Here is a 13,626-nt window from a genome sequence, read left to right as displayed (position 1 = left end):
CAGCAGCAAAAACCCAGATTGACACAAGAATCCCATAGTCAAGTCTGTTCTTCTCCCATCTTCCTTCTCCCTCAACAGTTTGCTTCCTTATTAACACACTTGGACCACATCATTGGTGAATTAAACACTTCACTCCTGGGAAGGTCTGGGAACATTCTCACCTCAAAGTTCATTTATGTTATATGAGTGTCTTAGCTAGGATTCCCATTGCTGAAGAGACACCATGACCGTGGCATCTTTTAAAAAATGTTTATTTATTTATTTAGTTTTTTTGAGATGGTGTTTCTCTGTGGCTTTGAAGCCTGTCCTGGAACTAGCTGTGTAGACTCAAACTCACAGAGATCTGCCTACCTCTGACTCTCAAGTGCTGGGATTAAAGGTGCACTCCACCAACGCCCGTCCACCATGGCAACTATTATAAAGGAAAACATATTGGTGGCTTATATTTCAGAGGTTTAATCCATTATCATTACAGTGGGAAGTGAGGCAGCATGGTGCTAAACAAGGAGTTGAGATAGTCCTTCATCTCCTACATCTTGATTTACAGGCAACAGGAAGTGGTCTGAGATGCTGGTGTGACTTGAGCATAATAGGAGACCTCAAAGCCTGCCTCCACAGTGACACATTTACTCCAGGAAAGCCACACCTCCTCCTAAAGGTGCCATTCTCTTTGGGGGACATTTTCTTTCAAACTACCACAGAGAATCAAGGTATTTAAAGCAGAGAAAATTTAAAGTAGGCTCTGGAGTCAGAGGGTTGATTGTTAAAACCCTGGCTCCACCATTTGCCACCTGAGTGACTGAGGGGAAAATATTTAGTAAGGTTATTTGTACAACAGAAACAAAACTCTGCTTTCCAAACACAACAGTTCCACAAAAACCCTTCATGCAGAGCTTGCTGGAGTTGTAAGGATGGAAAAATACAGCCTAACTCTCCAATGACCCCAGGAAGCTAGAAGTTTAAAAATACTAAATACCTTAAATTCCAGACCCTCAGCCAGTAAATAGGCAAAAGGTCACACTCCTTGCAGCTTACCTGACTTTGTAAACTGCTTGTGAAACCCCGGCCCCAGTGACCTAACCTAACTGCCATTTGTTACCCCACCTAGGAGCCCGCACAAATGCAGACCTCCAGGGATATAGAAAACTGATTGATCTATAAAGGACGGGCTTGGATGGTTTAAATTGATTGGTCCGCACTGCACAGACTCTGGATGCTATGAGATGATTGGTTTAAGATGTGTGGGCTTTGTTATAACCCTATAAAAGCTGTCTCAATTCTGTACTCAGGGTCCTCAGTCCTCTACCCCTACATGGTTCATGACTGTGTACCCCAATGCACTTGGAATTAAAAGTCCTCATGCTTTTGCCGCAAGACCGCTTCTCCTGAGTGATTTGGGGTGTCACTTTTCCTGAATAGGAGCGAAAAGGTCCATGCTCTACAGGGCTTTCAGAGCCACAGATGGTTCCCAATTAGAAATCTGTGGTGGTGGTGGTGGTGGTGGTGATGGTGGTGACTGAGAGTCTGGCTCTCATGGCTGGGAGTGTTGCTTCCTGGCAGAGCACCTGCTAATTTGTTCTCAAGAACTAGGCACGGCTGCACTCAAATTCTGACTCTCCAGTAAAAGCTTTGCATTTTCATCTTCATCTGCAACACAGGGCTGCTCCCACGCACACCTGTGCTGTGCCTGCGCAGCGTGTGTGTGTGTGTGTGTGTGTGTGTGTGTGTGTGTGTGTATGTGTGTGTGTGTGAAATTCTGCAGAGGGTGTCAAGATTAATAGTACAGGATTTTTGCTTGATGTTAAGAAGGCTCTTTCTTTCTTTTTATTTACGCTGGGGGCTGGCTTATATACCCTGGCACCAGATGGAGGAGGGGGAAGCTGAGGGGGGTGGTTAGTCATCTCAGGTTCCAAGGACCAGTTAGGGTACCTGCAGGGGACCCGACCCAAGGTTGCAGAGAACAAAGGGACACCTTACCTCAGTAAGCCTGTTTTTCTTTTCCTGAGGTTATAGATGCCTGCCCTGAGAGCAGCAAGGGGAAGTGAATTCTTAGCCAAGGTCTTAATTCCTACAACCCCCCCCCTTTTTTTATTTTCTATGAGAGACCCCTGGCTTAGGACGTGCAGGGTGTGCCATCTCTTACCCATCTTACCTGGTAATCCCATGTCTTAGGCGGTAGGGGGTCCCTACAAGTTGCCTGTCATGGGGGAACCCTCATTTCTGCAGCATCTGTAACCAGACCTCATGACTGTCAGGAGAGCCATGGGCCAGGCTGAGTTCCTTTTGTGAAAAGAACTATCAGATCTTGCATAGCACAAGAATTCCTGCCCCGGCCACTTCCAGCCCCAAGTTCCTTAGAGAGAATGTGCCACCCCAAAGCTGTATCCAACCTCCAAACTGGGCCATGGTATTCCACCAGACCTCTGCTGAAATAGGAGTAATTTGGGTCTTATTGACCTCTGCTATCTGGTGAGCTAAAACATTGGTAAAGTTTACAAAAGACAAAGTGCTGCCAAGTATTCATTGATGCATTTGCATTTCAAATAAGGTGACACAAGAGGAATGACAGAGTGTGAGTAGGAGTCCTGCTACACCAACTTGTTCCTGAAGTAAGGCAGTCTGCTGATTTAAGTTAAGGATTCCAAACTGAATAGGAACATTCATGGCATTCTATGTAGCTAGAGTTCGCTGATTCTGTCCGCCAGCTGGTTAACAGTCTGCGTTGGCGGCGGACTGAGCGACAGCAATCCTTGCAATGGCGGCAGCAGTTGCTGACACAACATTGGCAGAAATGATGGCAGCAGTAATATCAAAGTCCCTTCTTGGTAGTAGAGGATAATCTCTTCTCCCCCATGTCTATCTTCCATCACCATGGGGGCAAGGACAGGAACTCGAAATACCAGGGCACGGGTGTCCATCGGGGGCCAGCAGTTGCTCAGGAAGCTGGTTCTGGAAGAACAATTGAGAGATTCTCCCTCCCCCAAGGACCCATTAAAGGTGATGCAGTGTCCCCAAGGCAAGGACCTATGCAAGTCATAATTTTCTGGGGAGCTTCCAGCATAGGGTCCTGGATCTAGGGGGCCATATAGCAGCATTTTCCTGTTCCCGCTGGAAGTTTATGGTATAGGACCTCTCTAAGTACCCAGCAATTGCTCATACTGGCATTGGAGTGAAAATCAGCAATGGAAGCATTACTCAAAGCTATGCATGACACCGAGAATGACCCATTGGGCAACTGAAAAACATTAAGCACCCTCTGGAAGCAAAGACTCCCCTGTGTCAGGAAGGTCAATTTACTCAGTAATGAAGTTTCCAGGGGCACATTGGCAGCCAGTAGTCCCAGGGAATGTTCTCTCCTGACTAACTGGCATCAGGATGTGGGGGTTCCTCACTAAGGCCCAAACCATCCATCCCTCCATGGGCCAGAGACTCCAGAAAAGCAGGACTAGATTCCTGATCAGGATCCACAGGGCGAACATGTCGTTCTGGTATCCAAATAGGTTTCTCTGTTCCTGGGGGGGAAAACACAAACAGCCTCTGGGATCCTAGCTAATAGTGGGGTGGGTGGTTGCCATTGTCCTGTAATTATGTCTTTCCGTCTGACCCATCCCAATGTTTGAGAGGGTTTGTTCCAATGGCATACAAGTTATTTTTATCTATAGTCAGAAAATTTTAAATATAAAGTATAGTGGATAATTGGGAATTGGGGGAGGTTCTATATTCCCCCTTTTTTATTTTATTAAAATATTGTTTAAGAGTGGCATGAGTGCATTCCACGATGGCTTATCCTGTAGGGTTGTGTGCGATGCCAAAGGAGTGATTAATATGATGTTCCTAGCAGATGCGGGACCATTATCTATTTTTAAGGTATCAGGAACACCCATATAGGCAAAGGCCTGTAAACAATGAGAGATGACATTGTAAGGATGGAAAAATTTGGCCTAACTCTCCCCAGACTATGCCCCATAGCAGTGAGTAGGCAAAAAGTCACATTCTTGACTGTTTACGACAGCACCTGTGAGTGAACACAGAAAATGAGCTTTGTCAACCCACCCAGAAGCCCGCCCTAAAGCAGATTTCCTGGGCTAAGCTCGGGCTTGGATAGTTCAAATTGGTCTGCACTGGATGCTATGAGATGATTGGTTTATGATGCGCTGGCTTTGTTGTAACCCTATAAAAGCTGTCTCAATCCTGTACCCAGGGTTCCCCAGTCCTCTACCCCCACGTGGAGTATGGCTGTGGACCCCAGTGCACTGGAATATAAAAGACCTCATGCTTTTGCATCAGGACCGCTTCTCATGAGTGATTTGGGGGGGCCGCCTTTCCTGAGTCGGGGCGTGAGGTCTTTCAACATCTTTAATCTTTTCTCCAGAGTGTAGAGATGCAAAAAACCATCTTAGAATATGTATCCACAGAAACATGTATATATTTTAATTTTCCTGCTTGAGGCAGGTGAGTGATATTCATCTGCCAAAGATTGTTAGCCCTTAGTCTCCAGGGATTCACCCCCTCATTGGGAAAATTATGATAAGGGGCACAATCAGGGCATTGAGAAGTAATTTGAGTGGCAACAGGTAAAGAGCAGTTAGTATGAAACTCAAGAGAGCGTGCATTTTGGTGATACCACTCATGAAGCTGGCAAGTGTGTTGCTCTTCTGTGAACATGACTATTGGGGGCCGAGTTAAGGAATCAGCAAGTTGATTGCCCTGGGCAAGGGGTCCTGGGAGGCCTGTATGGGCATGTATGTATCCCACAAGTGCAGGTGTATCTGCTGCCAGATAAGATGTTGAATCTTAACTAGAAGAGAATGAACTTGAGAGGTGGGAAGGACATATGGAGAAGTCTCTAATGGTTTTACAATATGAGCAACATAAATGCTATCAGTATATAGAGTAAAAGGTTCTTTATCAAACAACTGAAATCCATTAGGTAAGCAACCAATTCAGCAGCCTGGCCTGGGTGGACATTTGCCCTGTAGGTGTCCTCTTTTGCATTTGACCAGAAACTACTATAGCAAAACCCTTAGAGGAACCCTCTGTAAACACTGAGCATGCTCCTAGAAGGGGGGGTGGGGGGGCTTCTTTATAATCTTAGGAAAAATTACAGGGTGCTGCCTAAAAAAAGACAGCAAGAGGTTATTTGGGTAGTGGTTATCAAATTTAGCTCCTTTAGATGTGACCCATCATGAGAGGTCTGTAAATGCTCAACCTCTTTCTTGGAAGGTTTAAATGAGCTCTTATATGACCCACAAAGCAAGGTGCCTTTCTTTGATGAATGGCACTTTGAATTTGCTCAAACAGTAATTTAACCTGATTATTAGTAGTTCCAATGTATGGAACCGTCTCTATAACTTGAAGAGCTCTGAAAACATAATGACTATTAGTATATGTGTTAAATGTATCATTCATTAGAAGCTGAAAAACTATTGCAACATCTTATAATTCAACTATCTGAGCTGAAGCTGGATCTGTCTGCACTACATATTCTTTTCCATCAATAACATAAGCTGCTTTTCCATTAGAAGAACCATCAGTAAAAACTAACATAGCATTTTTAACAGGATTATTCCGTACAATTTTAGGGAATACAAAAGGATGTGTTAATGCAAATTGCAACAGTCTATGAGCTGGAAACTGATTATCAATTTTTCCCAAAAACTGAGTAAAAGCAATTTCCATGAATCTCTGTTTTGAAATAACCAATCAACTTGCTGTTTGGTATAGAGAACATGTATACATTTGGTTCCTTGCCAAAATATCTCCTAGACTACATATGGCATTTTTGTACCACATAAGCTACTGCTTCAAAATAAGGATTTAACACTTTGGCTGGAGAAACAGGTAAATGCAACCATAACAATGATCCCCCTTGCCATAAGACAGAAAGAATTGGACTATGCTGTGTGGAAAGCACATAAGTATCCCATGGTTTTGCATAGTCAATATAGCATATCTGCTGATACTAGATTGCATTCTCCAATTGTAGGAGAACTTGTCTACTCTCTTCAGTTAGCTGTCTAGGAGATCACTATCTCCTTTCAGGATATTGCTTAAAGGTTTCACATCGCCAGTAGGTACTTTAAAAAGGACATAACCATTGAAATATTTCCTAATAACTTCTGAAAATCATTCAATGATCATAAACTATCTTTTCTAATTTCTAATTTTCGAGGCCTAATTTCTTTAGGATGTAACATAAGTCCCAAATACTTTTGAAAACTTTTTCTACTCTGACCTGTAAAGTTTTCATTAGCTGACATGGTCTCATTTGCATCTTCACTGACACCTTTTTAGGTTGGGCCTAATGGCTGTAGTTTCCTAAGGCTTTTTCTCAATAGCTTTTCTTAAATCTTATATTAACCTCCATTCTTTCAATTTCTTTTTTAATCACCAAAATTTAGGAAGATTTCTGTATTCTCTCCTCTGCTAAACTCTTGAGACATCCATGCAGATTTCTCTGGCTCTCAGGCCATTGTGGCTTTGACCTTTTCCTACTGTTTCACTCTGCAAGACAGTCATGGGAGATGCAGATCTCCAACCCTGATGTCTTTCTCTCTCTTTTATATCTAAGAAATTCATGTAGTACCTATTGTTGGGATTCACACATTTATATATTCACAATCACACTTCAGACACTCAAACATTCACATGTGTGGCCACACCATACACACAGAACATACATACATTTTTCAGCTCTCCTTTTCTTTAGACCAAGATTAGTTTGTTGAAATAGAACATCTCTAATTGAAATCTCTTGTAATGTAGCTGTTGTAACTAAAGCTTGAATTATGAACATCCAAAATCCGAATATATCCCAATATATGTCACTTTTTTCTTTTTGTCTTTTTTTTATTTTTTATTTTTTTTTATGAGTCCTTAAAACCCTTTCTGACAGGCTGTATTAGTTATTCCAACTCTTGACTGGGTGTTAGCCATGGCAGCAGCTCCTAAAGCAGCAGGCATCTAGGTCTCCTCCTGCCTTTGCTCTCTAGGCCTGGGCTGGCCTGCTGCAGCTCATCTGTGACTGCAGCTGTTTGAAAAGCAAGCAGTCACCATTGCAACAACTCTGAGTTCCTGCTGACCTGGTGCATAAACCGGGCAGCACCTTTGCTTCTCCAAGCCCCAGTGCAGCTCTGAGACAGCTATGGTGGCGGCTTTCGGGAGGGCGCCTCTCCTTGGGCCATGCTCCAGGGTCCTTAGGAAAGGCCCTGTCTTTCCCTGAAGATATGGTCTTTCTCTGATCTGCATGGGCACCTAGAGGCTTCTTGGATACACTCTTAAGCTCATCTTCCTCACTTTTACTAGCCTGTTGAATGGATTTTAAAAGCCTTCTAGAGTTTCTGTCTTTACTGCAGTTTCCTGTTCCTCTAGAAGTTCCTTTAGTTGAAATTCTAATTCAACCTTTCTGGGTGAATTCTCCATTTCTCTTTTTTCTTTCTTTCTTTCTTTCTTTCTTTACTTATTTACCCCGGTATGTCCCTGCTGGCACAAGGGACAACCCCGTCCACTTACCTCGCTTTCAGAATCTCGGTGAGGACCTCCAATTGCGGCACCTGCGCTGCTGTAGAAGCCCGAGAAACTGCGGAGGTTAATCACACAGGACTCTCTTGATGTTAAGAAGGCTTTTTATTATATCTCCTACTTTACTCCGGGGGCTAGCTTATAAACCCCAGCACCAGATGGAGGAGGGGGAAGCAGAGGGGATGGTTAGTCATCTCAGGTTCCAAGGACCAGTTAGGGCACTTTCAAGGCTGGGGGAGCCAAAAGAGCATTAGCATTTTGCATTAGAAAGCATCTCTCCTATTATCCAGGGTTACAGTTGCCTGCCTGAGGGCAGCAGGAGGGGGAGTGAATTCTTAGCCGAGGTCTTAATTCCTACTGTAAAGCAGAAACCGTACTACATTTCTTTCTCTTTTAGTGTGTGTGTGCACGTGTGTGTGTGTGTGTGTGTGTGTGTGTTGTTGTTGTTGTTGTTTGTTCCCAACACAGGGTTTCTCTGTGTAACCTTGCCTGTCCTAGAACTCTATTTGTAGACAAGGCTGGCCTGGAACTCATAGAGATCCATCTGTCTCTGCCTTTGGGATGCTCTGATTAAAGGCACATGCTACCTTTCATGGATTAGAAAATGTGCTACATTTCAATCAGAAAACCTGACCTTGCTCTGTGAACTTGAACTTTGCCTTCCTGTTGTTGAGTCTCAGGTTCATGAACTTCGGAGAAATTTAAGGTACGATTTCTGCTCACTGTATCACAGAGCTGCTATGAGACTCGACACTGATGAATGTAACTGGATTGCCAGGAATGAAGATATTTCAGAGATGCTTGCAACTCTCAGTCTGACCATCAGACCACTGAAAGAGTGGACCCCAAACAAATGGCAGTTTCCCAGGAATCTCATACTTACAGAAAGGGATTACAATTTCTCAGTCCACTTGATGGGATGAGCCTGGACCCTGAGCCATGACAGGTCAAGGGTGGCCTGCACCAAACCTTGGTCAGGCTGCTGAGTCATACAATCTTGCCTTGAAGATGGACTGAGGTAGGCTGTTGCTGGATCTCTTTGCCCTTTTTCTCTTGGTGCCACACTGAGTAAATCTTTTTCTGCTTTAGTACTGTGTGTGTGTGTGTGTGTGTGTGTGTGTGTGTGTGTGTGTGTGTGTGTGTATGTGTGTGTGCAGTGTCCACAGAGGTCCCAGGCATTGGATTCTCCTTAGATAGAGGAGGTTATGAGTTGCCTGATATGGGTGCTGGGGACCAAATTCCAGTCCTCTGAAAGAGAGTGCATTTTTTATTTTTTTAAAGCTTAGTGGTCTTGCCACCCTCTAATGTGCTGTTTTAATTGGGTTATTAAGGACAGGAGGCAGAATCCGGCATGGGGCACAGGGCACTAGGACCCGCCGTCTAAAACTGGGGCTCCTTCACAGGCATATTTAGTTTCTTCAGCAGAGGCAGAGCAGAGACTTCAGGGGGAGCGGTTTTTCCCTGCAGCAGGCCCTACTTCCCTACAGCCAAAGCCTGCAGTGCGGGAAGAAGTTGGAAGCCGGGAAAGCGAATTTCTGCCCTCTGCTGGTCATTTTTCGCGTAGCAGCATCTACCCAGTTCCACATCTTGTTTAAATAGGCAATTTCTCCGCTCCAGCTTTTTAAACAAATTCACCAACGTGTCTTCATTCGTTTGTTATAGTATTTTTAATTTATTCTCTAAAAATATGTTTATTTTTGGTGTGTTTTCCTATTGTTTTTGTCTTTCCTATTAATGCAGGCGATATTAAAATATATTTTACACATACTTTTTTTTTTCTTTAGTTTTTCAAAACTGGGTTTGTCTATGCAACAGCCCCAGCTGTTCTGGAACTCATTTTGTAAACTAGGCTGACCTTTAACTCACTGAAATATCCCTGCCTCTGCCTCCTGAATGGTGAGACCAAAGGCATGCGCCCCCACACCAGACTCTATACACCTTTATTATTTCTGTGTATTGTGCTTTTTTGTTTGTTTGTTTTTCTGTAGCTTGCCTTCTCAATTTCCCAAACAGCTGCTCCTCCTTGTATGACTGGACTACATGAGACGGGTTAAGTGTGGTGTAATACTGTCTGAGTAAAAATACATCTGCAATGGCTATGGAGATGGCTAATTGCTTAAGAGTGCCTGAAGCTCTTGCAGAGGACCCAGGTTAGGTTCTTTGTACACACATGGCAGCACCCAGCTTCCTGGAGCTATAGTCATAGGGTCCTCTTTTATTCTCCTCAGGCACTGAAGGCAAGTGATGCACTTACATGCAGACAAAACACTCATGCACATAAGAATAAAACCAATCTTTATTTTATTATTTGTTTATTTGGAGACAGAGTTTTGTAGTGAGATAGTCACTTTGTCTGCTTCTGTGGCACTGACTACGCCCATTGGGGGTGGAGCCATGGGCGGAAGTGACCTGTGGAACTAGGTCTGAGGAGGAGCTGGAATGCTCTCTGGCTGGTGGGACCTTGAGAGGAGACAGAGCATCCAGAGGAACTTGGTGTTCATCTGTCTAGATTGTAAGTTATTTCTTCCTGAATAAACATCTATTCGGCGTATTTGTTTATCATGATCCTTATTAAACCTCAATATCTGGTGTGAGAAGTGGGATAGGAACCCATGTCTCCAAGGGAGACTGCGACCTGAACTGCAAGAGTTTCTCTGTATATCCCTGACTGTCCTGGAACTCACTCTGTAGCCCAGGCTGGCCTGCCTCTGCATCCCAAGTACTGGGGTTAAAGGCATGCACCACCCAGGCATGTTTTTAATGAGTCTCATACATTCTAGACAAGTACTCCATCCTGAGCTGTAATACCCATCCCTGGAAAGAGTTAGGTTTAATTTTCAGCCCATAAACTTTCTGAATTTGTTTGTTTGTTTTAGGTGTGTGTGTGTGTGTGTGTGTGGTATAGGACTGTTATTTCTCCAGGACCATCCACCTTATTTATTTATTAATTTATTTATTTTTAGATAGACTCTCTTACTGGCACCTAGAACTTGCTGACTAGGCTAGGCTGGCTGGCCTGTGAGCTCCACCTTACCTTCATACCCAGTTTATGCAGTGCTGGGGGTTGGAGTCAGAGCTTTGTACTCTACTAACTGAGCTATATCTCCAGCCCCATTTCTCTTTAATTATAGGTCCTGCATCACACTTTTTGAAAAGAATTTTTGTTCACACACATTCATGTGTGTGGGGTGTGGACAGGAGTGCTGGCGTGTACTTGCACATCATGTGTGGAGGGTGGAAGTTAGAGGACACCCTTGGGTGTTGGTCCTCAGGTCCTTTCCACGTTTTGCTTGAGATGGGGGAGTTTGAACTTTACCATGTGGGCCAGGCTGGCTGGTCCAAGCTTCCAGGGATCTGCCTATCTCTGCTTCCTATTTTACCTTCACTGTCTGATGTCGTTTTCAGGAAGTCTCTCATTAGGTGATAGGTAGACTGTTGAGTGAGAAATGCCCCCGTACACTTGGGTGTCTGAGTACTTGGTTCCAGTTGGTAGCTCTGTTTGGGGAGGCTGTGGAATCTTGCTGGAGGAAGTCCCTCACTGAGGATGAGCTTTGAGGGGTGATGGCCCCACCCCACTTCCAGTACTCAATGCCTCTGCTTCCTGTGTGTGGCTGAGATGTGACTGAGCACACTTCCTGCTCCCCCTACCATATGGACATCTAGCCCTCAGAAGCAAAAGGTAAAGGAAACTTCCGTAACTTGCTTTTGGTCGTGGCATTTTGTTACACAGCAGCGAAAAAAGTAGTAAATAATGGTGGATCCTGCTGCAGTTGTCAGGGTGTCTGCTTTTTTTTTTTTTTTTTTTTTTTTTGTAGCCTCTTAGTTTTCATGCTTTAGCCTTTTGCTCTCCCTTCCGTGTGCACACAGCTGATGTAGCAAATGCTTCAGGAGGTTGTGCATGCAGAATTTCAGGAATATGAGGCAACTACTCTACTACTAAGCTCCCATCTGTCCCTCAGTGCCAGGTTCTTTTTCTTTTTTGATTTCATATAGCCCAGGCTGGTCTCTTTTCTTTTTTGGAAGTTCATTATTGTATTAGTTGCTTTTCTCCTGCTGTGATGAAACACCATGACCAAGGTGTTTTATAGAAGAAATGGTTGATTTAGGGCTAACAGTTCCAGAGGAATTAGAGTTCATCATGGTAGAGCAGAGGCATGGTGGCAGGAAGCTGAAGATTCACACCTTCAACTGCAGCATAAAGCAGAGATTGCAAAATAAAATAGTGTGACTCTTAAAACTCAAAGAGCCTGCCCCAGGGGCCATAGGTTTTTCAGCAAGGCCACATCTCCCAAATCTACCCAAGCATCTCCAAGTGTTCAAATGCAGAAGTTCAAATGGGAACATGTCATCCGAACCTCCACAAGAAGTCATCTTGAAAATGTTGCTAGATTTATCAGGTTTCTGAAGAGGCCCTTTGTATTCTCACTCCAAAAAAAAAAAAAACTATTTTAAAAAATCTAAATGAACAGCAGTGATAACTTTAGTCAATTTTAACAGCAGAGAGATGAATTAAAAGCAAAAAGATGCTAAAATACATTTAAATGTTTTTGTTTGTTTTCTTTTGTTTTTCAAGACAGGGTTTCTCTGTGGCTTTGGAGGCTATCCTGGAGCTAGCTCTGTAGACCAGGCTGGTCTCAAACTCACAGAGATCTGCCTGCCTCTGCCTCCTGAGTGCTGAGATTAAAGGTGTGCACCACCAATGCCCGGCTTCATTGAAATGTTTTTATTGTCCTTGTGCATATATGTGTGTATGATGTATGTATGTAAGATGTAGGAGCTGGGCAGTGGTGGCACACACTTTAATCCCAGCACTCACTCAGGAGGCCTGGGTGCCTGGCCTCAGTATACCCCACTCAGCTGCAGAGTCTCTTTCCAGCTTCTGGGATATCTATTGACGGGTGCCACACTTCTCTTGAATTTTCGCTTGTCAGTGAATGAGGCAAGTTATTCTTCCTCTAGATATTTGTATTGAGTTCTCTGAGGAGGAAGGCAGAGCTGTGATCCGAGACAGCTGGAGTTGTCCCTGTGACACAGGGCTGTGCAGCTAAGTTATTTGAGCCTTGAGTTTTTCCAGGCTAATACTACTTTGGCAGTTGCAAGGCTCTTCTTATCTCAGCCCTTCTTCTCAAGTCTGCCATATTGACAGCAGACTCCATGAAAGGATGACATTGGTACAAGCAGTATGTGCGTGTGTGTGTGTGTGTATGTGTGTGCATATTTCTTATTTATTGCCATCAACTATTCTTCTCCATAGCACAAAACTGGGTTCTTAGAAGTTACTCTATCCCTGTATTTGAATAATTGTCTTCATGTCTGTACCCTAACAATCAACAATACAAAACTGAACTTAAAAACAATCCCAGGGCAGGGAGATGGCTTAGGGTAGGGGTGGCGGGATACAAAAACACTTGTTGCACAAGTGTGAGGACCTATCGCCTACAGTAAAGTCAGGCATTGCCAGGGAGTTCCAGTGGGTCGATGGATGCCAGCCAGAGTAGTCAAACTAGCTACTGCAGGCTCAGTGCCAAGATCCTGTTTCGAGAAAATAAGGTGAAGGGACTGGAATGATGGCTCAGAGATTAAGGGTGCTGACTGCTTATCTAAAGGACGAGGGTTTGATTCCCAGAACCCATGAGTTGACTCACAACTATCTATAATGCTAGTTCCAGGGTACCTGATGCCCTCTTCTGGCCTCCATGGACACCTACACTCACATGCATACAGACATAGACACATCTTTAAAAAATAAATAAATCTTGCCTTTAATTCAAGCACTTAAGAAACTGAAGCAGGTGGCTCTCTGTCAGTTCAAGGTCATTCTGGTCTATCTAAGTAGGAAGTTGCAGGGTACCCAGAAATACATAGAGACCCTGTCTCAGAGAGAAAAAGCTAAGTGGCTAGGATCATTGGTTGCTCTCTTAGGTGACTCTGGTTTGATTCTCAGCACACACATGGTAGCTCACAAACATCTGTAATTCTAATGTAGCCTCTGTGGACTCCACATGCATGGACAGACAACATGCAGACAAACATGTATACACATGAAGTAAATATTTTTTTAAAAAGAAAATAAGGTGGATAGTGGTGGAAAAAAACATCAGAGCA

The 13,626-nt window shown here is 43.9% G+C and overlaps 1 protein-coding gene across 1 annotated transcript in view; it reads right to left on the bottom strand.

Annotated features, from left to right (window-relative positions):
• Positions 1-2,678: 2,678 nt before the first annotated feature.
• The window catches only part of LOC127216171 (uncharacterized), a 29,641-nt gene continuing 18,693 nt past the window's right edge, over positions 2,679-13,626 (bottom strand). The window contains 2 exon segments of the mRNA XM_051176764.1: positions 2,679-2,949; positions 7,513-7,579. Of these exon segments, the coding sequence (XP_051032721.1) occupies positions 2,679-2,949; positions 7,513-7,579 (338 nt within the window).

Source organism: Phodopus roborovskii, unplaced genomic scaffold (assembly GCF_943737965.1).
Source record: "Phodopus roborovskii unplaced genomic scaffold, PHOROB, whole genome shotgun sequence".
In the NCBI taxonomy this organism is placed as follows: Eukaryota; Metazoa; Chordata; class Mammalia; order Rodentia; family Cricetidae; genus Phodopus; species Phodopus roborovskii.
This window is presented reverse-complemented; position numbering and strand designations above follow the sequence as displayed.